Source organism: Capricornis sumatraensis, chromosome 21, assembly GCF_032405125.1.
Source record: "Capricornis sumatraensis isolate serow.1 chromosome 21, serow.2, whole genome shotgun sequence".
In the NCBI taxonomy this organism is placed as follows: domain Eukaryota; kingdom Metazoa; phylum Chordata; class Mammalia; order Artiodactyla; family Bovidae; genus Capricornis; species Capricornis sumatraensis.
This window is the reverse complement of record NC_091089.1, coordinates 60,824,829-60,850,256: the sequence shown is the minus strand read 5'-3', so window position 1 is coordinate 60,850,256 and position 25,428 is coordinate 60,824,829. Positions and strand designations below refer to the sequence as shown.

Below are 25,428 nucleotides of genomic sequence, written 5' to 3'. Positions count from 1 at the left end.
TGTGGAAGTGATAGTCACTCAGTGGTATCCGACTCTGCAACCCCATGGACTGCAGCCCACCGGCTTCCTCTGCCCATGGGATTCAGGCAAGAATACTGGAGTGGGTAGTCACTCCCTTCTCCAGGTGATCTTCCTGACCCAGAGAAGGAACCCGGGTGTCCTGCAATGCAGGCAGATTCTTTACCATGTGAGCTACCAGGGAAGAAGGAAATACCCAATACCCACCAATGACCTGACTCACCCATGCTCTTACCTTCTGGGTCAGAGCTTTGCAAGCGTCCAGCACGTTTCCATGCAGAAGTGTAAGCTCTCAGTGCAGGAACAAGCTAGGCTAATCTTCCAGATGCAAGTGAAGGACCCTCTGGCTTGCCCTTCACACTTGCCCTGGTTGGGTATTTACGTCCAGGACCCAGTAACCACTGAAACAGCATAGGATTCAAGCAAACCAAAACAAATCCTTACATAGTCCTGAGAGTCCAGTGAGATAAAATGATGGATCAAAGGATTATTTTTGCTAAATAAAGCGCTTTAGGTTTTGCATCTCACTGGACTCAGTTCTCAACAGGATGTTGTCCTCATGGGGTGGAATTTGGAACTGCCACCACAGTCATATAATCAGTCACCTCCGACTCATTTAATCGAAACAACCCTTGATGAAGCCCTGCTGCGCTTATAATTTAAACCTTAGAAATGGGAGAGGGATGGATAATGTGAAGGATTCCTTTTTTTCCCCTCTGAAATTAGCTTAGTGTAATAACTCAGAAAGTAGTTGGTTGCATCTGATTGCATGCCTCGGTAATTGGAGCCATCTGCCTCTCTGCTAAGGAGTTCACCTCTTTAATCCAGCTTAGAGCCCACGAACCACTTCTCGCTATCATTATGCCCTTGAATAGATGAGGCTGCGTGGAGTCCTTTGCTTTTCAACGTGTTGCTATCACTGAAAATACTTGGGGATTTTGTGATTTGCTTGTTTTCTTTTGAGTTTTCTCGGAGTGTTTGGCTTTCTTTCTCTGGGGGCAGACACAATGGCTTTCCTTATGAAAACTATGATAAGTAACCAGGTGAAGAATTTAGGACTCGGTGGTGGGTCTGAAGAAAAAAAAGAAGAAGGAGGAGCATCTGACCCCGCAGCCGCTCAAGGGATGAGCCGAGAGGAGTATGAGGAGTACCAGAAGCAGATCATCGAGGAAAAGTGAGTACGCGCAGCTCGGGCTCCCTGTTGGAGCAGAAGGCAGCTCCCCGTGGCCATGCTGTCCTGCGCCCCACTCTCCCCCTCCGCCCTTCAGGGGCCATTCCTGTGCCGCCGCCTCTAAACTCAGGGAAGTCTGTTCTGCTAAAAAGTGAACCAGCCCTAGCATCAGCAGCCACTCTGTCTTACTTGTGTGAATGGAAATGAAAAACGCTATAAACAAATCTACCTGTCATCCTTAAAAGCCGCTGAAACTTTCTGATCCAGGCACATTTTAACTGACCTCAGTTGTTCAAATGTAAAATGGGGCACCTGAATATTTTTACAGTCATCTGGAAATTCACCCTCTTAGGTGAGTGTAGAAAGCTTTCAAACTGTAGGAATTGAGACTTTGCACCTGGAAGGGGCCTAAAAGAGCACAGAGTACAATATTCTTGAACTTACTTGTGCATGAAAAAAAAAGCCTGGAAAATACAACATGACAATTATGTCATAAGACTTGGCTTCTGGAAAGATTCTGAATAGATACGTGGACTGCCTACTATGAAAACTTTAAAAGATGCAGACGAGTAGAACAGGGTAATGGATGGCCGTATATGTCTGGCATAAAGCTGACAGTTGACGTGTTGTCACGTTTGCTTACCGATGATTAGATAGTTGGAGGACAGATGATTGACTGATAGATAAATAGATACAGAGAACCATTTTAAAGTAAATTACAGACAACCTGATACTTTACCCCTGGACCCTTGGCCTACATACCTCCAAAAAATCAGGACATTGTTCCGGCTATATAAAATGTAATAAAACAAATAGTAACATTTCAGTTGGGTATCATGGAATGTGAATATTACCAATTTTTAACTACTGAAGAATTATCTTTAAATAAGTGTAGTCTATATTTAATCTAAAGTTTAAAGTGGAATTTAAGAGTTTTAATAATCAAATCAAACTGAATATTGAAGCATCAGTCTTGACGTTAAAAGTTCACCATATGTTACAAAAGTTTTTTTTTTTTTTTTTTTTGGCCACCGTGGCTGTTTTGCTAATAATTACATGATAATTGCCTAGGTCTTATTGCTAAAATGATTAAAGGAGAAAGGGTTGATGACCTGGAGGAAACTAGGAAGCTTAAATCTTCCATTTAGTGGGAACCTTGTCTATTGTATTTTTTCCTGAAAGCAATTGTGGCTTATAAAACTACCTAGAATGTATTGTGCTTGGATTTGCAGTAAATTTAAGGTCTGTTTTTTTTTTTAATGCAACTGCAAAAATAATGTGGGTGCTACCCTAATCTGCAAAGAAGGCAGTGTTCCCCAGATCCTGGCCAGAGTTGCCCGTGGCGTGTGAGAAAAAGCAGCAGCAAAAAAATAGCATCAGATGTGCTCAGCTCAAGGGGGCCAATAGAAAGAAAATGGCCAGAAATATAGACTACACATCTGATATTAAAATAGCACTTAATGTGTCCCAGTAATAAATCTGGTCGCAGATATGACATCTGTTTGGCTAACTAATGTCATAGTTTCACTTAATTTTACATCTGGACAGATCAGAAACCAAAATAGTCAAATGGTATCATCAGTCAGTTATACACCAACTACTCAGCTCTGTGTGATCACCCAATTAAAGCAATAGTAACAGGGCAGTGAGGCTAACCTGCTTGCGTGGCAAGAGGCAGACTTCCGGTCCACTGCTTGAGTTTCCAAGAGCTTCATCGCCTAGAATACAATATAAAGAGGCAGACATCAGGGAGCTATGCTCCGTGTTTTGTAACAACCTATAAGGGGAAAGACTCTGAAAAAGAATATATATATATATATAAAGGGCTCCCCAGATGGCACAGTGGTAAAGAATCCATCTGCCAGGGGAGGAAACCCAAGAGAGTTGGGTTCAATCCCTGGCTTGGAAAGATCCCCTAGAGGAGGAAAAGGCAACCCACTCCAGTATTCTTGCCTGGAAAATTCCATGGACAGAGGAGCCTGGTGGGCTATCATTCATGGGGTCACAAAAGGGTCAGACACAACTGATCACACACTCACACGTATATATAAAGCAGAATCACTTTGCTGTGCACCCAAAACTAACACATTGTAAATCAATTGTACTTCAATAGAAAAAATTTTGAAATGTATAAATTGGAGCAACTATCACAATGAAAAAATTAGTAGGCATCAAAAATGGTTCACACAAGTTACATCTAGAGACAGCTACACATGTCATAATATATATAATAATTAGGATGAATATTAGCAAATAAAAGCCTCCTAAACTTGTCCTCATCATTTTAGAAAAGTTGTGGGATTGACTTCACTAATGATAAATCAAATACTACTCAGCAATGCACTCCATGGCACATTCATCTTTACTTTATTTCCATGTTCAGATTCCACCCCCTCCCCACCTCCCGCCATATTGGTAACATTAGTACTGAAAGAGGTCTATACCTAAATAGAATATTTGGAAAGTCCTAAATAAAACAACCTGTTTATTCCTCCATTTCTCTCCATTATATGAAAATGTCCCCTTAGTTATGATTCAGCAACTGACAGGGCATCACTTGTAACTTTAACTTTGATGCGCATCACAGACTTAAGCAAAAAAACTAAAATTATAAAGCATCTAGAGAAAAAACCTGAATATCTTTGCATCTTGGAAGTAGGCAAAATTTCTTAAACATGACCCTGAAATCAGTGAGCATAAAATTTTGAAATTAGGAATTAGACATTATCAAAGTTAAAAACATGCACTGCAACTAGAGAAATATATCCATCCACAAAAAGACTCGTACAAAAAAGTTCCTAGTAGCTTCGTTCACAAGAGCCCAAACTAGGAAATAATCCAAGTGTTCATCAATAGACTAAATAAACAAATGAGATCTATTCATACAGTAGAATACGCTCAGTAATGAAAAGGAACAACCCCCTGATAAGTAAAACAGGCTGGATAAATCCCCAGAGTTTTTTTATGCTGAGTGAAAGGAGAAATACACAAAAGAAGGCATAGCGTGTGGTTACATGTGTATGAAGTTCTAGAACAGACAAACCCAACCTATGGTGGCAAGAAGACAGTGGTGGCCTCTAGGACTGGGAGCAGGCGTCGATCGAGAGCAGGATGAGGGCATTTTCTCAGGTGATAGTAATGTTTTTTACACCTCAATAGAGAGAAGGCAATGGCACCCCACTCCAGTACTCTTGCCTGGAAAATCCCATGGGTGGCGGAGCCTGGTGGGCTGCAGTCCATGGGGTCACGAAGAGTCGGACACGACTGAGCGACTTCACTTTCATTTTCACTTTCATGCATTGGAGAAGGAAATGGCAACCCACTCCCGTGTTCTTGCCTGGAGAATCCTAGGGACGGGGGAGCCTGGTGGGCTGCCGTCTATGGTGTCACACAGAGTCGGACACGACTGAAGCAACTTAGCAGCAGCAGCAGCAGCAGAGGTTTGGTTTACACAGTAAAAATAGAAGCAAGAGAAGAGAAAAAATGCATGCACGTACACACAGATAATGTGAGATTTATCGCAAAGAGCCAATGTTCACGTGGCTGTGGAAGCCGGGAAGTCCCACCATCCGCCATCTACAACCCAGGGAAGTCGGTGGTGTGGTTCTCAGAACTGGAGGGTTCTTGGAGCAAGAGGAGATTGCTGTCTCAGCTCAGCAGGCAGGCAGGCAGGGAGCCTTTTTGTTGATTCAAAGCCTCCATGGATTCCACGAGCACTCTCCACCCCCCCCACACACACCGAGGAGGGCCTTCTGTTTCACTCCGTCCACCGCCCACAGACTCCAATGCTCATCTCATCTAGAAACAGCTCCCAGACACACTCAGAAATGACGTTTAATCAGGACACCCTGTGTCCCAGTTGAGCTGACACACGAAGTTAACCATCACAGTCCATTTAAGGTCTGTGCATTTAATAGCATGCAACATTTTAATTCAAAAGAAAAGGAGCCCCAGTACTTTGGCCACCTGACGTGAAGAGCCGACTCACTCTGATCCTGATTCTGGGAGATTGAGGGCAGAAGGAGAAGGGGATGACAGAGGATGAGATGGTTGGATGGCATCACCAACTCAAGGGACATGAGTTTGAGCAAACTCCAGGAGATGGTGAAGGACAGCCTGGCATGCCACAGTCCCTGGGGTTGCAAAGAGTTGGACATGACTTAGCTACTGAACAATAACAACAAATAAACAGATACGTAGTTGGAGTTATGGTATGCACATTGAAGTGTTTGGGGGAAGAGAGTACTGATGTCAACAACTTTGAAATGCATCAGAAAATATGATGGATAAATGAATGGAGAGAGAAATGGAGAGACAGGGCTAGGTAAGTGACATTTTCTAAAACATATAGGCAGATGCCAGTAGTAGAATATAAATGGTGAGTATATGCGTGTCAACTGTAAAACTGCTTCAACTTTTCTGTACACTTGAACCTTTTTATAGTAAAGTATTGATGTTGGGGGAGATCAGCTTCTGCCCATGCCCCCGGGTCTCTGAGCTCTTCAGCAAGCTCTCTTTCCCTAAATGAGAAGACTGAGCCCAGGGTTCTCTTATACCTCCTCCAAGCCTGACCTTTTGCAGAGGGAAATGAGTTCAGAGAGTGTCCAAAGCCAGGCCCCATTGAGGAGCAGTTTAATGTGACATCTTCAGAGCCAACCCTTCCTTCAGCCAGGCTTCTGTGTAATGATTCCAGAACTTGGAGTTAAGAAATAGAAACCAACGGAGCCACCTGAAAACAGGATATTTATTTTAAGGCAAATTATGTAGTTCAGGGAGGAGGGCATGACTACCCACTCTAGCATTCTTGCCTGGAGAATCCCATGGACAGAGGAACCTGGTGGGCTACAGTCCACGTGGTTGCAAAGAGGTGGACACGACTGAGTGACTTAGCATATCATAGCATGTAGTTCAGTGGCAAAGAATCCACCTGCAATGCAGGAGACTCAGGTTGAATCCCTGGGTCGGGAAGATCCCCTGGAGAAGGGAATGGCAACCCACTCCAGTGCTCTTGCCTGGAAAATCCCATGGACAGACCACAGGATCACAAAGAGTCAGAAATGACTGAGCAACTAACATGCTTCTTGCAAAGATGCTTCACCAGACCCGTTGCAGACACGCCCCCAGGCTTCGTGAGCCGAACCAGGACCAGAGCGTCACTGGGAGTCATGGGCGCTCATTCGATCCCTGGCCGCCCGTCCACCTCCGTGCGGCCACTTTGTCCTTCGGGGCAGTCAGCCCTCTGCTCCTCTACTACCCGAACCACCGGTGAGGATGGGCAGCCAATGTCCTCTGAGCTCACTGTTAACAGATCCAACCACACTGCGAGTCTCTGACTTGCTCCGTCCCAAACCCAAATTCTCAGAGAAGAAATTCCACTTACCCAGCTTGGTCCAGTCCTGTACAGCTAGAGGACAGGGCCACGTGTATAAAGGTTCCTGTTGTCACTGAGTCGCTCAGTCCCATCTGAGTCTTCGCGACCCCATGGACTGCAGCCCACCAGGCTCCTCTGTCCGTGGGATTCTCCAGGCAAGAGTACAGGGGTGGGTTGCCATTCCCTTCTCCAGGGGATCTTCCCAACCCAGGGATTCAACCTGAGTCTCCTGCATTGCAGGTGGATTCTTTGCCACTGAACTACAAGATTCTCCAGGGGATCTTCTCAACCCAGGGATCAAACCCACGTCTCTTGCAATGGCAGGTGTATTCTTTACCACCAGGGAAGCCTTTATCTAAAAGCAGCCTCTAATAATGTGCTTCCTTGGGCAGCTAGGAGAGAAAGTGATTCAAGTGAGCTTCAGCAACATCCTCAAAGCTGTCTACTTCTCTCTGGATCATCAAGAACAAGGGAGCCCACTTCCAACAGCAAATCACAAGTACAGTTAGGCAAAGCGTTCTGAAAATCCACACCCAATCTTGTGTGAGTGATCCCTTCACCCAGGGAAGGAACAGCTGTACCTAAACCGGGGCTTAGCAGGTTGACGACGAAGGGATATAGCTTCATATTATATCCCCAAATCCTGTCTGCCTCCAAACGGCCCCCTGTCCTGGATGCCGCAGCTCTGTTTCGCTTGCGTAAGAATCGCTCAGGCCGTTTGTTAAAAACGTCACTTCTCAATGGTAGGGCCATGATGGAAGCAGGGAGATCGTTTAAATGGCCAATGCGGCCTCTAATCAAGTGGCCCAAGTGGTAGAGAGACGTGGACAGAGCACGTTTGCCGTTTCCATGGTACGCAGTAAAGAAGACCGCCGCAGCTGAGAGGAGCCAGATTTAAACAGCCGTGAGGAAAACGGATCTTCCAGCCAGCGATGTGCCGAGCCGACCCACGGCATCCGGCAGCGACCAACCAAAGTCAATCGCACGCACCTCCCCCAGTTTCTCCCCATTATCGGCAACATCAAGTTGATATTAGTAGTTTGAAGTCCGCCTCAGTGGAAGTATTGACAGCATGGCAACCGGCGGGTGCCTCAGAGCTTCTTTCCCCAGAAAGCTGGTTGTGATACATTAGCCAGCATACCACTACTTCCAGCTCTTTTTGATAATTAGGAACTGCTGCTGCCAAGTCGCTTCAGTTGTGTCCAACTCTGTGCGACCCCATAGACGGCAGCCCACCAGGCTCCTCTGTCCCTGGGATTCTCCAGGCAAGCATACTGGAGTGGGTTGCCATGTCCTTCTCCAATGCATGCATGCAGGCTAATTAGGGACTAGAAACCTATTTTAAAATCAGTGCATAAGATATGGTATGAAGATAAGAATCACTGCATGCGATACCATATGGAGTGATGGACGTTCATAAGGCTGCTATGGTCAGCATGGAAGGGGTGGTTCTGAGAGACGCTGGAAGAAGTCTGCACAGCGTGGTTTATAGATGCTGACAGTGGAAAGGAGCAGCGGATGTTTCTCCCTGGACTGAGGTGCCATTTCCAGAGCACGTCTCTTTGGCAGGGTCACAGGGAGAACTTTTCACAGTTGGATCCCCTGTCATTTATATTTTCCATGTCCCTGTTCAGCTGTCAAGGATTTCAAGTGCTTTTTTTTTTAATTCCACATTATTGTAGCTCAGAATTCTGATCCCCATTTATTGATGGAATTAAATGAATTGAATAACGACTGAATCTCAAATTCTATCAGTCACTGAGTATAACTGTTTTGCAGAAACACAGCTCTACAGAGATCTGGAGAAGAACATCCTTTAAAGCACAAAGTTACGTCTTTCACCTTGAGAATCTTGCAGAATCAAAGCAGCATGGGTGGAGACCGAACCTGGCCTTAAATAGATATGTGGAAAGTCCACGTAAGGGTTTCTAAAAGGACGTCAGGAAAGGAAATGGAAGGAGATGCTAAGGGTTTGCTCCAAAGATTTTTGTTCCATAAAAATAAGTGTTCTGTAGAATTTAAAACTTATGTGCCAAGTACAAATTATTATGTATAAAATAAGCTAGAAGGATACATTGTACAAAATAGGGAACACAGCCAATATGTTAATTATGATCATTATAAATGGAAAATAACCTTTAAAAATTGTGGGGAAAAAAGAGGGAGGAAGAATTCCCTGGCAGTCCAGCACTTAGGACTCTGAACTTCCCCTGCAAGGGGCCCAGGTTCAAGCCCTGGTTGGGGAACTAAGATTTCCTGTGCTGAGTGACACAGCTCAAAAAAACTTTTTAAAATAAAATAAAAGTCATAAATTGCTATATTGTATCTCTGTGACATATAGTATTGTACAGCAACTATATTTCAATGTTTTAAATTCTAGAAATAAATAAAACTTACATCCCCAAAGTAATTCTCAACATCCTCTGTTATCAGCTTATACACCTAGCCTTTCAGAAGCACTAAATGTGTTAGCCCCTAAAAAATATAATAAAATAAGAAACAAAATGATTTTGAAAACGTAGCTTCTCTCCATGATGCGGATAGGTTGGGAAGCTGCCCGTTGGGAAGTGCTCCCAGTGACTCTGAAGCCTGAGCTCCCAGGTGGGGTGAGAGGAGCACGGTGAGGTCAGCTCTGCACCAGGGATGGTCCTCTGCCTCTCCCGAGCTGCATCAGAGAGAGGTCAGAGAGGGGTTCGCAGAACCGACGTGTCTGGGAATTCAGGTCTGTACTCAGCCTTGATCAGTGGGAACTCAGAGGGTGAGGCCCAGTGTCTGGCTCCTCTGAGCAGGGCTGGAGTAGCCTGTGGTCTCATGTCCTCTGATCCTTTATTGCGTTCTTTCACTTTCAGGATGGAAAGAGATGCTGCGTTTACACAAAAAAAGGCAGAGAGAGCGTGCCTCAGAGTTCACCTCAGAGAAAAGTACAGACTCCCAAAGGTGAGACTCTTAACACAATAAACATGCAGTCATTTTTTATATAATAAGAAATGCAGAGTGTTGGATTATCATCAAGGGTCACACTCAGAAGTCTGTGTGTGTGTATGTGTAACATAAACATATAAATACATACATAAATATATTTAAATGTCTTAATCATAACTGGGGCTTCCCTGGTGGCTCAGCTGGTAAAGCATCCGCCTGCAATGTGGGAGACCTGGGTTCAATCCCTGGGTTGGGAAGATCTCCTGAAGAAGGGAAAGGCTGCCCATTCCAGCCTACTATTCTGGCCTGGAGAATTCCATGGACTGTATAGTCCATGGGGTCACATAGAGTCGGACACGACTGAGTGACTTTCACTTAATCGTAATTGAGGTATTTGATATAGTGAGAAGAGCATTGAATTAGTTCATAAAAACTAGATTCCAGGCACTTAACCTCTATGAACTTCCATTTCCTCTCAACAAAATGGAGTAATACCTGTTTATGTAAATGTATTTAGGGACTATAGAATATCTGTATGTGCTCAATTAGAAAAACCGTCATCACAGCCGACATTTACTGAGCTCTTTCTAAGTGCCAGGCACTGCTCCTAAGTTCTTTGCATAGATAAATTCACTCAGTCCTCACCACAGTCTTATAAGGTGTGTTCTTAGAGGAAATGGAGACAGAAAGAGAGTGACTACCCTCCTGCTCAAGGACACGAACACTGACACACACATACACACCATCAGCTGGTTGTGTGTCTTCCAGAAAGATGGGGTATTTTAAGGATACATACATATATATTTGTTGTTATTGAGGATCTATTTTTGCAACTGTGCTGTGGTTTGGTGAGAATGTGAGGAGAACTGGGTTCGAATCCTGGCTCTGACATCAGCAATGTCAGATGACTTCTTAATACAGCTCAGCCTCCTTTTCCTCACCTGTGACATGGGGGCAGCGACACGGACTTCCCGAGGTCGTCGTCTGAAATCATAAGATAAATCAAGTGCCTGACTAGTGGAAAGAGCTCCATGGGTGATTGTTCTTACTGCTGTTATCAGCTCTACGCACAGAAGTCTTATTTCTTGATAATAACAAGGGGGCATCCTGAAGTGAGTCAACAACGCAAGAACTGCAGGTCTCTAAACCGAAAACAGTAGGGCTTCCTGGGGGCTCAGACAGTAAAGAGCCTGCCTGCAGTGCAGGAGACCCAATTTTGATCCCATGGATGGAGGGGCCTGGAGGGCTACAGTCCGTGGGGTCACAAAGAGTCACGGCTGAGCAACTTCACTTTCTTCCACTTAAACTGAAAATATCTGCCCTTTGATTGTTTTTTTAATGGTGAGCTGGTGGTCTTGCTCACCCAGACCCTCGGGGTGGACAACCTCCTTTGCAAAATGGGTTTAATGCTCTTCAGAGAAAAACATAAATAATTTCCAGGTCTCTAAGCTTAGCTTGTTTCTTTGGCACAAGAGCCTTTCCAACAGAAACTACGGAAAGAGGGGAGAATTAGAGCCATGTAATATATAGATTCATATCCACCCTGGAGTGACAGTGACTCTATTCACCATACGCTCCCTGCCTGAGTTGTGTCCAGCTCTTTGCCACCCCATGGACTGTAGCCCTCCAGGCTCCTCCATCCATGAGATTCTCCAGGCAAGAGTACTGGAGTGGGTTGCCATGTCCTCCTCCAGAGGATCTTCCTGACCCAGGGATTGAACCCACGAAGCTTATGTCCTCTCCACTGGCAAACAGGTTCATTAACACTAGCACCACATCTAACTACTGCTCCCCAAAGCCACCGAGAGGAGGCAGGACCGCAAGCAGTCGATACACTATGAACAGCGGAGCCCAGTAACTTAGTTGCATGGGTTACTAATGCCCATGAACCCATTTTTCTATAGCTGCTTCAAATGCACAACACATATGAGACCCCCGCCGACTTTTCCATAGACCCCGAAAGAGACCTTCGAGCTTGTCTAAGAATCCAAGCCATGGCCTCACTTCAGACATGAGAAGCCTGCAGCCAAGGTGGGGGCGGGGTGGGGGCTCAGGGGCTTTGCAAAACCCCACAGCTGTGCAGTGACAGAACCAGGATCGGGCCTCGGGCCTCTCAGCCCTGAAAAAGAGCATCCTACCCACAAAGGGATTTGAACACAGCTCCGCCTGGCCCCAAGGTCTCTGCTTTTTCCACTTTTCACATTTGAGGCATTCTGAACGTTTTAGAGCTGTTTGTAATTCCACAGGGTTTAAAACTTCCCTGCCCCTTCCAGGAAAACATGCCCTGCTCCTATTTTAGCGAAACATCTCAGAATCTGTCCTCCAGAGACCCGGGCCCATCGCTTTCCCCGCTGCTCTGTCAGCTGATGGCTTGACGGGAGACCGTGAGCACAGACACAACTCCGGTACAACCCGAGTAAACAGCGGTAGCGTCGCTTGAGAGCACTCCCCACGTCATCCTGCACCCTGGAGCTTTCGGCGGGGGGAGGGGGGGTATCCCTAAAGGCGCCCGTGTGTCACGGCTTCGTGTGTGCATTAGTCGCTCAGTCATGTCCGACTATAGCCCGCCAGGCTCCTCTGTCCATGATTCTCCAGGCACTGGAGTGCGTTGCCATTTCCTTCTCCAGGGGATCTTCCTGACCCAGGGATCAGACCCTGGTCTCCTGCATTGCAGGCAGATGATTTCCTTCCGAGCTACTAGGGAAGCCCATGGCTGGATGGTGTCAAAATGGATTCTAACCTGATGCTTCAAGAATTTGCCTAAGGCGTGAAAAACCCCAATAATACAACGGCCTGCTTTTTTTGTCAGCACCTGGAAATTCCATCTAACCCCAGGTGCTCTGTTCTTAAAAATGGTAATTAGGACTTCCCTGGTGGGGCAGTGGCTAAGAATCTGCCTGCCGGCGCACAGGACCCAGGTTCGATCCCTGGTCGGGGGAGATCCCACACGCGGTCGGCTCAACAAGAGAAGGCACAGCAAGGAGAAGCCCGCCCGCGGCAGCAAAGAGTCGCTCCTGCTTGCCGCAGCCAGAGAACGTCCATGCAAAGCATCGAAGACCTAACACAGCCCCAGAGAAACAAACAAAATACATTTTGGAAACAGTAATGATAGGAAGAACGCCATCAAAGATCGGCCAGGTCTCATTCCCTTCAGTTCAGGTCACCCCAGCCGCGAGCGACACCCCTGCCTCGGCGCAGGCCTTGGGCTTGGAGGGCATCCTGCCGCGCCCCCGCCGCGCCCCCGCCGCGCCCCCGCCGCGCCCCCGCCGCGCCCCCGCCGCGCCCCCGCCGCGCCCCCGCCGCGCCCCCGCCGCCTTGAGAGGCAGCCACAGGCTCTTGCCGCCCACGCGGGAACCCAGCTCCTTCCGGCCTCCCTGGGTCCCCAGCCGCAGCCGCGGGGCGATGCCCCCAGGCCTCCCCAGCAGAACCGCCCCTCAGAGGGTCTCAGTTCTTCCCCGGGGACTGCGCGCTCTAGGAGGGTCAGTGCGGGTGGCCAGGAGCGACTTCCAGAGGGGGACTTGTTTTTTGCAGCGCACTCTGTTGACATTAAGGATCTTACAGCGCATGTCGCTGCCGCTGTGCTGGCAGGCGTGGGGAGGCCGCTGGGCCCTGCTGGGGCAGCAGCAGGGAGGCAGGAAGCGGCCGCACCCTCGAGGGCTGTGGGTGGGCATGGCAGGGAGCCGAGCCGCTGTCTCCGCAGCCACCGGAATGCTGCCCGAGAAATCTTGAAACGCCTGGCTGTCATCGAGGAACCATTGAAGGAATTGGAACTTTCAGCTGCGAGAGGAGACGACTTTGAGGAAACGATGGCCATGGGGGAGTCATTTCCCAGGCCTTGAAAGTCTTGACGGGGCTGCAGGCTGGTATGGAGCCATCCATCGGTTAGCTCACAGGGCTTCCTTTGATTATCCAGAAGGATCTGCATAGTGGACCCTTTAGAAAAAACCTTCTGAGAACCACCACGGGAATATAGGTGGTGGGTTTTCCTCTCCTAGACGTCCCCACAAGGAGCCCTGGAAAGCCAGGCAGTGCCCGTGGGCGTCACTGCAGTGGGGAAAGGCCACAGCCGTGGTGCTGTGTATGGTGAACTGGAGCGGAAGGGATGAGGGGCTGGCGTGTCAGGACTGGGCCCTCACAGCAGCCCAGACCGGCTAAGGGAGGCCTGGGCCAGCGTGGGACAGAACAACAGGTTCTCGAGTCGTTGCCCACAGCCCTTCACAGGGCTTGCCATCCTGATTACTGCACTAATGAGAACTTGAGACCGGAACACAGCGGCCTAACACATCTAAACAGTGCTGGGCAGAGAGCGCGGCTCACCAGGGCCTTACCCGGCTCCTGAGCACAACCTTCCTTCCCCTCGGGGTTTGCAGAATCCTCAGTCCCGGGCAGTCTCATAAAATCCATGTTGGATAAACAGCCGGACTAACAGTATTAACAGCCCTCAGGGGGTTGGATGGGCTCACCGGGTTCTCCCCGATAACGAGGGGGGACCCCTGGGGGCCTCATTCACGGTTCCCCGGGGTCACTCCCAGAGGTTACATAACCAGCAGAAGGCAGTCCTGGGCCCGAACCCTTGCCCAGGCCCAGCGAGAGCAGATTTGAGAGAAATGTCTTCCCAGGAGCTGTCGGGTCTGATGAGGATAACTCCGTCACATTCTGGAATTAGAACTGTATTTTCTAAAGAAATCATTTGGCCAGTGTTTGCTGCGAAAAAGAGTTCTAGTCGACGGCCGACCGGGGGAAGGGAAGTTCGGTCTCTGAGCAGAGCGGTGGAGCCCTGACATCCGCCAAACCACACACGCCTCCCCTCCGGGTTTTCTGCTCGCCGTCAGCACGGCCTCGTTGGTTGTACCTCGTCTTCTGATGACCCCTGTCTATCGCAGTCATCGCAGCAGTCAAATGAGTGCGGTCCTCAAATCGCAGTAACCGGACATGTATGTAGAAGAGTATATTCGCCGTGTCCCCACCCTTGGAAGCCTCCCCAGCACCCCCCGCTCATCCCCCCACTCCAGGTCATCACAGGACGTTCATGTCCACGCCTACGGCGGTTTCCTCTGCTTTACAAATGCCAGGTCGTTAGGGGACTTCAGCGGCCTGAAGTGACCCACGACCTCATGTTAGACTTTGGTCCCGTTCCACCCAGCGTCCTGTCCTGGGTCTTCAGTGCTTTCTCCCCACTGGCCTCTCCACTGTAAAGGAGGTCAAGTCTCTCCAACTAAAGCAAACAGCACTTTGAGTGAACGTGGCTTTCTGGGCATCTTCCTAAATGAGCGGCTCCCGCTGCTCTGCCGAAGCCTTCCTCCTGAAGATGCTCTGGAAGGTCGGTCTCGCTGCAGTAGCTGGTCCTGCTGTTTCCTCCGGGCCCTCTTCCTGGAATGGTCCTTCCCCGAGCAAAGCCTTCCACGCCCCGTCTCGCTCAGCGGTTCCTCCCTGAAGCCCTCTCTCTCACAGCCTCTCAGCGCCACCCTCCTCATTCTGCTCCGTAACCTGTCTCTCCTCTCTTTCCAGGGTTACCTCCCCGCTCTGCCCCTAGGTTTCTGAATATCCCCAGGTGCTCCCTCCGTCTTCTCTTTGTCCTTCACACTGTCACGCTCTCCCCGAAAGGCGGCATCTCCCGTGGACTTCAGCTGCTACCTAGATGTGTGCTGCTGACCCTCCAGCCTCTACCTCCTTCCTACACCTTCTCCCTAAAGGTCACCATCGTGTCCACTTCTCCTCGGGCACCTGCAGCTCAGACCCAGAAAGACACTGGCCCCTCCCAGCGCTGCTCCTGGAGGCTCCACCTCCACCGGGGCCCCCAACCCACGCCACCCCCAGGCTCCCTCTTGCCTGGTCCCTCCTCCTGCAGCCCCACACAGAGCAATCAGCAGGCGACAGTCATTCCACCTCCTGCTGCTGCTGCTGCTGCTGCTAAGTCGCTTCAGTCGTGTCCGACTCTGTGTGACCCCATGGACTGCAGCCCACTGGGCTCCTCCTTCCATGGGATTTTCCAGGCAAGAGTACTGGAGTGGGGTGCCATTGCCTTCTCCGCATTCCACCTCCTAGTCATTCTCAACTCCTCCCCAAGTGCAGGGCTCAGTACTTCTCAGCAACTTGACTACAGTACCTCTTGTGTGTGCATTAAGTCTCTTCAGTTGTGTCCAACTCTTTGCGACCCCATGGACTGCCCGCCAGGCTCCTCTGTCCATGGGATTCTCTAGGCAAGAACACTAGAGTGGGTTGCCATCTACAGTATCTCTTAAGTAGTTTTTTGATTGTGTCTTGCTTCCCTCAAAATTGCAGAGTGAGGTTTCCAAGATGCAAACAGATTCTGTTCTTCCCCCTTTTTTTAAAAAAAACAAAAAGGGCTTACCACGACTTTCTAGAGTAGACTCCAGCCTCCTGGCCTGCACATCTTGAGGTGGCTCCCAGCTGCCCAGCCTCACCTCTTGGGGCCCCTCACCTGGACTAGCTCCTCCTCCCACCTCACGTCCCCTACACCCTGCTCCCAGTGACCCCTTTCCTTCCTGGAAGACGTTGCTCTCGAGCTGCTTCTTCCAGAACCTTCCATGACCTCCCCCCCTCCCACTCCCCTGTGCACCCATAGCGCCTGAGTGCATGTCTCCCATGCCATCGTTCCGCTCTGAACCCTCTCAGCTGCTGGACTGTGTGCTTCTTAACAAAGCGGCTGAGGTTTCTGTCTTTCTCATCGGGGCCTTGCATGGTGTCTGACATGGAGAGCCTGCACATAGACACACACATGCACACACACACACACACACACACGCACACACACACAGAGACACATGCACACACATGCACATACTACACACGTGCACATACTACACACAGAGAGACACACATACACACATACGCACCTACTGCACACACAGAGACACACATACACATGCATATACTACACACAGAGACACACATACACACACATGCATATGTACCTGCTGCACACACATGCACACACACGCACCTATCACACAGATATACATAGACACACACATAAACACCCCCACACAAAAAATTCTTGCTGAATGTTCAATGTTAGTTGGGAAAAAAGGAAAACAAAAGCACACCCAAAGAACGAAGTATCAAAATCAGCAGAAGGAATCCATCTGCCACAAGAGTTCAATTACAGTCAGTTTTCATGAAAAGAACAAGTCTGGATTCAACATTATGATTCCTTATCAAATACAAAGATTACTTTAGCTCATAATTAGGATGTCATATTTTCTCAAGCAAAGGAAGTCATACTTATAAATAAAGCCACGAGGTTTTTTCTTTCCTAAAAACAAAGGCGCCCCCCCTTTCCTAGCCAATTCAAAATGTATATGTAAGTCAAGCCAAATTAATAAGAGAAAACAGCTCCACAATGAGCGCTAATCCTATTAACAGAATTGTCAATCTAGGTTAGTCATTGAAAAATAATGTTGGGCCCCCGCTGAGCCGGCGCTTTAGTTACACCTGGTGTTTGTCTGCAGTATTAAGGGCATCGCTCGCTCTGAACAAAGATGAAGACAAGAAAATCTAGCAGGAGGGCTTCTTTCAACATTCTACACTGAGAGCGCTGTTAGAGCTGAGATGTAAAGCCCCTCTTAAAGGCAGAGACGATTCTGTGACCCTCTCTCTGCCTGCCTTCTTCAGACCAGGCGCTCTTGGGGTTGCCCTGCAGGGTCCCAGGCACTAGCACGCCCGCTTCCAGCAGCTCTTTCCGGCGGCAGCTCGGAGGCCCTGCGGGGCCCGCTAGGGGCCGTCCCTTCCCGCTCCTCGCCTGCAGCCCCGGTTCAGTTTGCTGCTTCTGCTCCTGCCCTGGGAAGAGCTGAAGGTCCCTGGGGACCTGGGAAGGAGGGAAACAGCCGTCAGGCTGGGATATGCCATCTTCTCACATGACCCTCACGGCCACCCTGGAAGGGAGGGAGACCTCATTTCCCCTGCCTGTATAAGAACAGCAGCTCAGAGAGGGTGCCGGGATTCCCGAGGTCACACAGCCGGTAAATGGCAACACCCCAAGGCGATCTGACTCACCAGCCGGGTTTTCCTACCAGACCCAGCAGCAGGGCTGGGCTCTCCTTCCCTAACAAGCAGGACATTGCGCAAGCCTCTTCACCTCCCAGGACCTTGGTTTCCGCATCTGTAGAGGAGAGGCTTGGACAAGTGACCTCTAGGAACGGCTCAAGTCCCCCTGGAAAGTCCGCATGCGGGAGAGCAGTGTGAGATGCACACAGTGGGGGCAGTCTCGCACCTCGCAAAGCCCCTGTGCGCACTCGCTCAGTCCGCGTCGGAAACTGGCGGCTCTTTTCAGGGTCACAGCCTCTGCCCGTGGTGTAGCACAAGCTGACGCTAGCAAGCCCTGACAGGGTCTCAACACCTCTCACGCGTTAGAATCACCCAGGAAGCTTCTAATTTTTAAAAAATTTCAAAAACACACACATTTTTTTTTTGAGTTGGACCATCTTTTAAAGTCTTTATTGAATTTGTTACAATATTGTTTCTGTTTTCTGTTTTGGTAGTGAGGCATGGAGAATCTTAATTCCCCAACCAGGGGTCGAACTGGCACTCCGTGCATTGGTAGGTGAGCTCTTAACCACTGGACTGCCAGGGAAGTCCCAGGAAAGCTTTTTCAAAATTCTGTTGCCTGGGTCCCTGCCACAGATTGTGCCTGCGTGCATGCTCAGCCATGTCCAACTCTTTCGCGACCCCGTGGGCTGTAGCCCACCAGGCTCCTCTGTCCGTGGGATTTTCCCAGGCAAGAATACTGGAGTGTGTTGCCATTTCCTCCTCCAGGGATCTTCTCAGCCCAGGGGTCAAAGCTGTGCCTGTTGCTTGGCAGGTAGAGTCTTTACCACTGAGCCACCTGCAAAGTCCAAAATCAGATCTTGTTGTCGATGTCGTTGTTGGAGTGCTCAGCCGTGTCCGACTCTTCGCGACCCCGTAGACTGCAGCACACCAGGCTTCCCTGTCCTTCATCTCCTGGAGTTTGCTCACACTCATATCTATATCTGGTGTGTGTCTGCATATCAAGCTTGACTGGCTGGACTCTAAGTGGGAACACTCAACTTTCTGGCGATATAACCATGTGAAATAGTTGATCACCGTATTTCCATTTTGATACCAGATGAGGACCAATTCACCAAGATGAAGAAGGCAGTCTGAATCCAGGATCATGCTTACCTTTCAGTGAAAGGTCAGAACCAGTCAGAGGAGTAACAAGGGCAGGAGGCGGTGCTATTTAAATAATGGGGCATTCAGCCCTGGCAATTAAGATTATAAACCTGGTTAAAAGGCGAGAGATTACGACTGATTCTGGTCAGCCAGCCTAAAAATAATTAGTTCTTAACTGCATTAAACAATATCCCATATTGATGAGATTTCTAGAAATGAGAAGACTTCTGAAACAGGACCCTGAGGAATGAAGGGAGCCTGTGCGTTCCTCTGTATAAGCTAGCTCACTTGGCGCCTTCTCATTCGTTCGTTCGCTCATCCACCTGTCAGGGGTTCTCAGCATCAGACTTCCGCTCCTTCCCTGGGGCTGGTTCGTGTCAGCTGTTCCTGCACTTGGGCTCATGGCGTGTGGTGAAGCATGGACGCCTTTCCTCGATGCATGCATTCTGTCAAAATATTCCTGGCATTCCCAACCTGAAGCAGCAAAGTCAGGACAAGACACCCATTGCTTGGATTGCAGAGGAGTCCCTCTCAGCAGGGCAGTTTGCTGTGCAAGGGGAGGCAACCCCAGGGTCGTGTATGAGTCCCATGTGCCTGAGTCCATGCCCAGTCTCCCAGTTGGGTCCGACTCTTTGCGACTCCATGGATTGCAGCCCCAGTGTAACCCTCCAGGCTCCTCTGTCCATGGAATTTTCCAAGCAAGAATACCGGTGGTGGTGGTGGTTTAGTTGCTAAGTCATGTCTGACTCTTCGAGACCCCATGGACTGTAGCCCACCAGGCTCCTCTGTCCATGGGATTTCCCAGCAAGAATACTAGAGTGGGTTGCCACTTCCTCCTCTAGGGGGGATCTTCCCGACCCAGGGATGGAAACGTGTCTCTTAGGTCTCTCGCGTCGGTAAGCGGGCTCTTTACCAGTATCTGGGAAGCCCCAGGCTGGGAACCATATACACAGGGCTCCCGTGGACGGGTGGGAGCAGAGGTTGGGGGCAGACAGAGGTGCAGGTCACGAGCCAGGCACCTCGGTCAGTCTTCACCCTCTGTGCCCGATGTGCATCAGGTTGGGCCTGACAAGGGGTGAGGGGAGCTGGGCGCTCTGGGTCATTTTCTCCCAGAATCGTGTCTAGTGCTGAAAGGGAAATGAACAGGTCCAGTTTGCTAGGAAAGCCGAGGCTCTGGAGTGAAGGTAGGTAGGGGCACTCCCAGGCCAGAGGTGAGGGGACGGGAGAGTGAGGCCTCCTTCTGATGGCATGAGCACCGCGTGCAGGGCCAAGGCCTTTCAGGGCAATTCTGCTCCCCCGTCCCCGGCTTTACCTCTGAGGGTCATTACACTTAGGAATAGCCATCTTTAATTGCTTAATACATTCCAAATTATTCAGTCATCATTTAATTAACCTTCTATAGAATTATGAAAGTTATGTAGGTTCATCACCCGGTCGTGAGCGGCTCTTTCCGACCCAGTGGATTGTAGCCCGCCTGGCTCCCCCATCATGGGATTCTCCAGGCAAGAATAGTGGAGCTGGGTTGCCATTCTCTTCTCCAGGGCATTTTCCCGACCCAGGGATCGAACCCTGGTCTCCTGCACTGCAGGCAGATTCTTTACCATCTGTGCTGACAAGGAGGCAAATAACATAAACCCAATTTATAAATAAGGAAATAAGTTCAGAGAGGGGGTGTTAGGTGCCCAAGGTCACACAGCCTGTACATGGTGGAGGTAACCTTCACACTCAGGTGTCTGATCTTCAAGCCAACCCTTGACCTCTAGGCAGCCCCCATGGGAGTGGGAAGGTAAACACGGCAGGAGCTATGAAATGAGAACTTGTTTCCAGTCAAGAAGCCCTGCACTTTCAAGCGTCGTCCCTGACAACAGGCTTCTGGAGTCTTGTCTGTGACGACATGCCAGACACTCATTGGGTTCTGAGACTTAGAGACCAATGAGTTACAGCCCCCTGTCTTCAAGAGAGGTGGGGTGGGGCTTCTTAAACTTTGACAAGCAGCAGAATCACCAGGAGGGCTGGCTAAACCACAGACGGCTCAGCCCAGCCCCATGGCTTCTGAATCAGCAGGTCAGGGAGAGGGCCAAGAACCCTTGTCTCTAACAAGGTTCCGGGGGATGCCTCTGCGGCAGGCCTTCGGAGCCCACTTTGAGAACTGCTAGGATAGACGTTGTGGCGACCCAGATCCCCTCTGTGAGTCGGGGGGCACAGTGGACCCTCACAGCTCTTCCTTCCCTGGGTCAGGGGAAGCGAAAGTGAAAGTCACTCAGTCGTGTCCGACTCTTTCCGAATTCTCCAGCCCAGAAGACTGGAGTAGGTAGCCTTTCCCTTCTCCAGGGGATCGTCCCAACCCAGGGATGGAACCCAGGCCTCCCTCATTGCAGGCGGATTCTTTACCAGCTGAGCCACAAGGGCCCAGGGAAGGAGGTGAAAATAAACCCGAGTAGGTCTGCAGCTGCAGAAGCTTCACTCTGAGCAGCCTGGAGAACAGGGGCTGGGGAGCTCCCTCCTGAGGGCATCGGGCCGCTCAGGGCACCAGTGGGCTGGCTGGCCCCCTGGCCCCTCCAGCTGCCTGTTCCCCCAGCCTGTCCAGGTTCCAACCTGGTGACAAGCGCAGAGACCTTCTTACCACCTGGAGGGGTGTGGATGCTGGAATTCCCAGGAATGCCTTTACAGATTCTATACGTTTTATTTCAAGTGGGCAGAGGCCCAGCATGGCTCAGGTGAGCTGAGAATTCAGGCTGCCCCCTGTTTTTCCCCACCTTCCTGCAAAAATGCCCAAAGGACCATCCATAAGGGAGGCACCCTCGAGGGCAGGTGAATACGAAATAAATAGAAACAGAGGCTTGGCCGGGAGCCCTTGGGGATTAACTAACTAATTAATCCCCACACTAGTCTGAGAGGAACTAACTGATCTGTTAAGCACCCTGAGGGGCCAAGGCCTGGCCGAGTGCTTGGGAGCTTCTGTCACCTGGGAAGGCGACACTGAGAGCCGTCTTCCCAGGCTGTCCAGGGAGAGTCAGGGTGAGGGATGCGCCCCACAAAGGCCTCCTTCCCCTTGGCATCAGAAGTCTGCGTTCGAAGGAGGGGGGAGAAAGCACAGAAGTAAACATGGAGAGGGAACTCTGGGGAGGGCGGGGCAGGTAATCTAGAAGTTCCGTGTTGAAAGGTGAGCCTCCAAGCTCCACGACCATGTGTGTGTCTCTGTGTCAGTCGCTCAGTCGTGTCCGACTCTTTCGACCCCATGGACTGTAGCCCGCCAGGCTCCTCTGTCCATGGGATTCTCCAGACAAGAATACTGGAGAGGGTTGCCATTTCCTTCTCCAGGGCATCTTCCTAACCCGACGATCTAACCTGGGTCTCCTGCACTGGCAGGTGGATTCTTTATCGTCTGAGCCACCGAGGAAGCCCCTGTTTGACCTTATGTGTCCCCCAAAGCCCAGTTTGCCCCATGTTACAACCTGATCTCAGAGAATTATATCTGAGAGCAGCCATGTAAGAAAGGACCCTTGCCTTTCACAGAGAAACATGTTCCGTAGATTCTTCTTTGTCACAAAACAGTCTAAGGGTAAAGACATACTCGGAGACCAGGCAGCAGGAACTAAGAGGCTGCAGGACAGCCACGCCTAGGACCATAGGAAACAGTGTAAGGCGGCAGCCGCAGCAGCAGCAGCAGCAGCAGCAGCGAACAAGGCTAGCCTGGGGGTGCTGAGTTGGAGTCCTGGTGTGAACGATTCACTCAAACAGCAGGTGGTGTGCGCCAGACTTGTCTCTAGGGGTCGAGGATGTAAAGCTGAGTTTGGGCCGCTTCTGTACTGGTAGAAGGGAGGGAAGGGGTAATGGTTAACCGGAAGTTGCCCCTAAAGAGTGATGGCTGGATGGAGAGAGCCTGGTCCGGCCCTGTGATCCCAATAATCCCCCCACACCCCAGAGTGGGCTCAGCTTGGGCCACTGAGTCACAGTCTGGGGCTGATGGAAACAAAGCGTGCAGAGCAGCCCTGAGGCAGAGCTGCTCAAGCTTTTCGAGTATCAGCAGGACAGACCGGGAGTGTGAAGATGCAGATTGCTGGACCCCAGCCTGGAGTTTCTGATCCTGTAGGTCCGGGGTGATTTGAGAATTTGTGCTTCTAACACATTCCCAAATGATGTTTTTAATTACTGTTTCATGGTTTTAATTAATTCGCGACTTTTGGCCGTGCTGGGCCTCCCCATCTGTATGCAGGTTTTCTCTAGTTGTGGCGAGTGGGGCTCCTCTTCCTTGTGGTGTGAAGGCTTCGCACTGCGGTGCCGTGTCTCGTTGTGAGCGTGGGTTCTAGAGCAAGGGCTGGGCAGTCATGACACACGCGGGGGCTCTTCCCAGACCAGAGTCCCCTGCATCGGCAGGCCAATCTTAACCCCTGGACCTCCAAGGGAGCTCCTCATACTTTGGGAATCACAGCGCTAGAAGCTTCTGAGAGCCAAGTGCAGAGAGATGGGGCATCTCATCTGGGACGATGGGGCATCTCAGCTGGGATGTCCGGCCTCCGCAGCTGGTACCAGACCCAGGTTCTGCTGCCAGACGGCCGAGTGCGTTGTTCCCCGCATCCCTTGTCAGCAGACCTCGAGCTCCCTGCTGCGGTCAGGGTCGGTTGGTTGGTTGGTTTTAGAAGGGTTTTTCCTCTATCTCCGTGTTTGTTTTTCCGCACAGAGTGAGATGGATGAGAACCAAATCCAGATGGCTGGAGACGATGTGGATTTGCCCGAAGACCTCCGGAAAATGGTAGATGAAGATCAAGAAGAGGAAGAAGACAAGGACTCTATCCTTGGGCACCTGCAGAACCTGCAGAACATGGACTTGGACGCCATCAAAGAGAAAGCCCAGGCCACCTTCTCGGAAATCAAGCAGACGGCGGAGCAGAAGTGCGCTGTGATGTGAGGCGGGCGGGCGCGGGGGAGGCCTGGCCAAGGCAGAAGCGACCGCTCCCCTGCGCGGCGCTTCCAACAGCGATGGTGTTAACGTAGTGAACGGTTAAGAAAGCCGTGAGGAAACTCTCAACCAACACGTAGAGGGCACCTCGGCTGCTCTAAACGCTCCGGGTAGCGCCCCTGGCAGCAGGAACCACACTGTCCTTTTAGTTGTAAACGTGACGAAGCCTGAGCTTTTCAGCTGTGGATGAGGCAGAACACACGTCTGCTTAAAGGTCTGCAGGACGGCCAGGAAGAAACCAAAGCAAACAGCATCTCATCTCCGACTTTCTGCAGACAGGACAAGGCCTTGACTCTGCCCAGCTGTTAGCAGGCCTCTGGGTCCCTTCAGAGAAAGACGTGGAGGGCCAGGGTGCCCCCCGGAGCCCAGACTGCAGGCTCAAGGGCCGTCAGAGATCGCACCACCTGTCTCCAGGCTGTCGTCGCTGATGCTTCTCAAGGATGCTCGCACGAAGCCGAGGGGCAGGGATTGGGGGGAGACCTGGCCGGTGTTTGCACCGCAGATCACCCTTCCAGCAGGGTGGGAAGGATGGATTTGGGTGGAGGTGGGAGGCTGGGGAGAGGGGCGGCTTAGAGGCGGGGTGGGGGGCCGTGGGGAGCAACTGGAATGGCTAGCCCCGGTCCAGTATTCGGCGTCAGCTCCTCCTGGCTGACCTTGGTAACACCGCGGGGACCGTGAGGGTGGGCAAACAGCACGGAGACGTTAAATCCGCCCGTGTGCGTGTCTCTCTCATCCTCTTCTCCCCTCTGGCCCCTCTCCCCACCTTCCCTGCTTTCTCTTTCCTGTCCCTCAGATACTCACCCCACTCCCTCACACTAGCTTCCAACAAACTAGCTGTCCTTCTCTGCCGCACTCCTCCAGGCTACAGTCAACCTTCATATCCACAGGCCCGGGACCCAGGGATAGGGAGGGATGACTGTCCTATGCCGGGTTATATGAGGGACCTAAGCATCCTCGAATGCTATGTAGGCGGGGCGGGGCGGGGCGGGGCGGGGGGGGGGGGGTCCTAGAATCCCTGGCAGACATCCAGGAACGATTGTATACATGGATTTTTTTTTTTTTTTGCCTAACATTTGCTCTCTTTCAAAGGAAATGACCCAGAAGATTTAGAACATTTACCTCTGAAGCACTTAGAACTGTTTAACCAAACCAAACTCAAAACAAAATTCTAGTTTTGTGTGTGTGTGTGTGTGTTTTTTTTTTTTTTTTTGGCCATGCCATACATCTTGCAGCATCTTCCCTGACCAGGGACGGAACCCCAGCCCACAGCAGCGAAAGCAGGAAATCCTAACCACTGGGCTGGCAGTGAACCCCCAAATACTGGTTTTTCAATGAATGGTACAGAAAAAAAATAATTCCCAAAGACCAGTTTTATCAAGAATTGCTCTATCAGAGGAAAAGGGAACTAAGACCCAAAAGTTAGGGGCTAACCTGTTCTCTGCGCAGAGTTCCTGAATGTGATATATAAGAAAAAGTTTCATGTTAAGAAAACAAGATAAAAAAATGAATTAGTAGGGGTCAAGAACCCATGGTCCTTGGCAAAGTGTAGCCCCTCTGGGAAGTTCCTGGGAGAATACTGACACGATGTTTGAGGGTGATTAGCCTTCGAGTCCATTTAGTTCATTCAGGCTGTTGTAGTAAAACACCAATAGAGTCTGGGTGGCTTATAGCATCCTCATTCTATCCTCACACGGTGGAAGGGTCAAGGGAGCTCAAAGAGTGGGGTCTCTCTTATAAGAGCACTAATCTCATACACCGAGAATACACTAATATATTCAGTGCCCTGAATATTCATTGGAAGGACTGATGCAGAAGCTGAAGCTCCAATACTTT

General features: G+C 50.2%; 1 protein-coding gene across 1 annotated transcript; it reads left to right on the top strand.

Annotated features, from left to right (window-relative positions):
* Positions 1-1,025: 1,025 nt before the first annotated feature.
* Positions 1,026-23,544, top strand: CPLX4 (complexin 4). The gene is made up of 3 exons (XM_068993996.1): positions 1,026-1,192; positions 9,410-9,497; positions 23,317-23,544. Exons 1-3 carry the CDS (start codon positions 1,026-1,028, stop codon positions 23,542-23,544), a joined length of 483 nt encoding a protein of 160 aa, XP_068850097.1.
* Positions 23,545-25,428: the final 1,884 nt, after the last annotated feature.

What these genes read in the sequence shown, in the direction of transcription:
- CPLX4 (XM_068993996.1), top strand. Translation starts at nt 1,026, where the DNA reads ATGGCTTTCCTTATGAAAACTATGATAAGTAACCAGGTGAAGAATTTA. An exon ending in AAGCAGATCATCGAGGAAAA is followed by an intron (nt 1,193 to 9,409) that starts GTGAGTACGCGC and finishes TTTCACTTTCAG; the next exon opens with GATGGAAAGAGATGCTGCGT. An exon ending in AAAAGTACAGACTCCCAAAG is followed by an intron (nt 9,498 to 23,316) that starts GTGAGACTCTTA and finishes TTTTCCGCACAG; the next exon opens with AGTGAGATGGATGAGAACCA.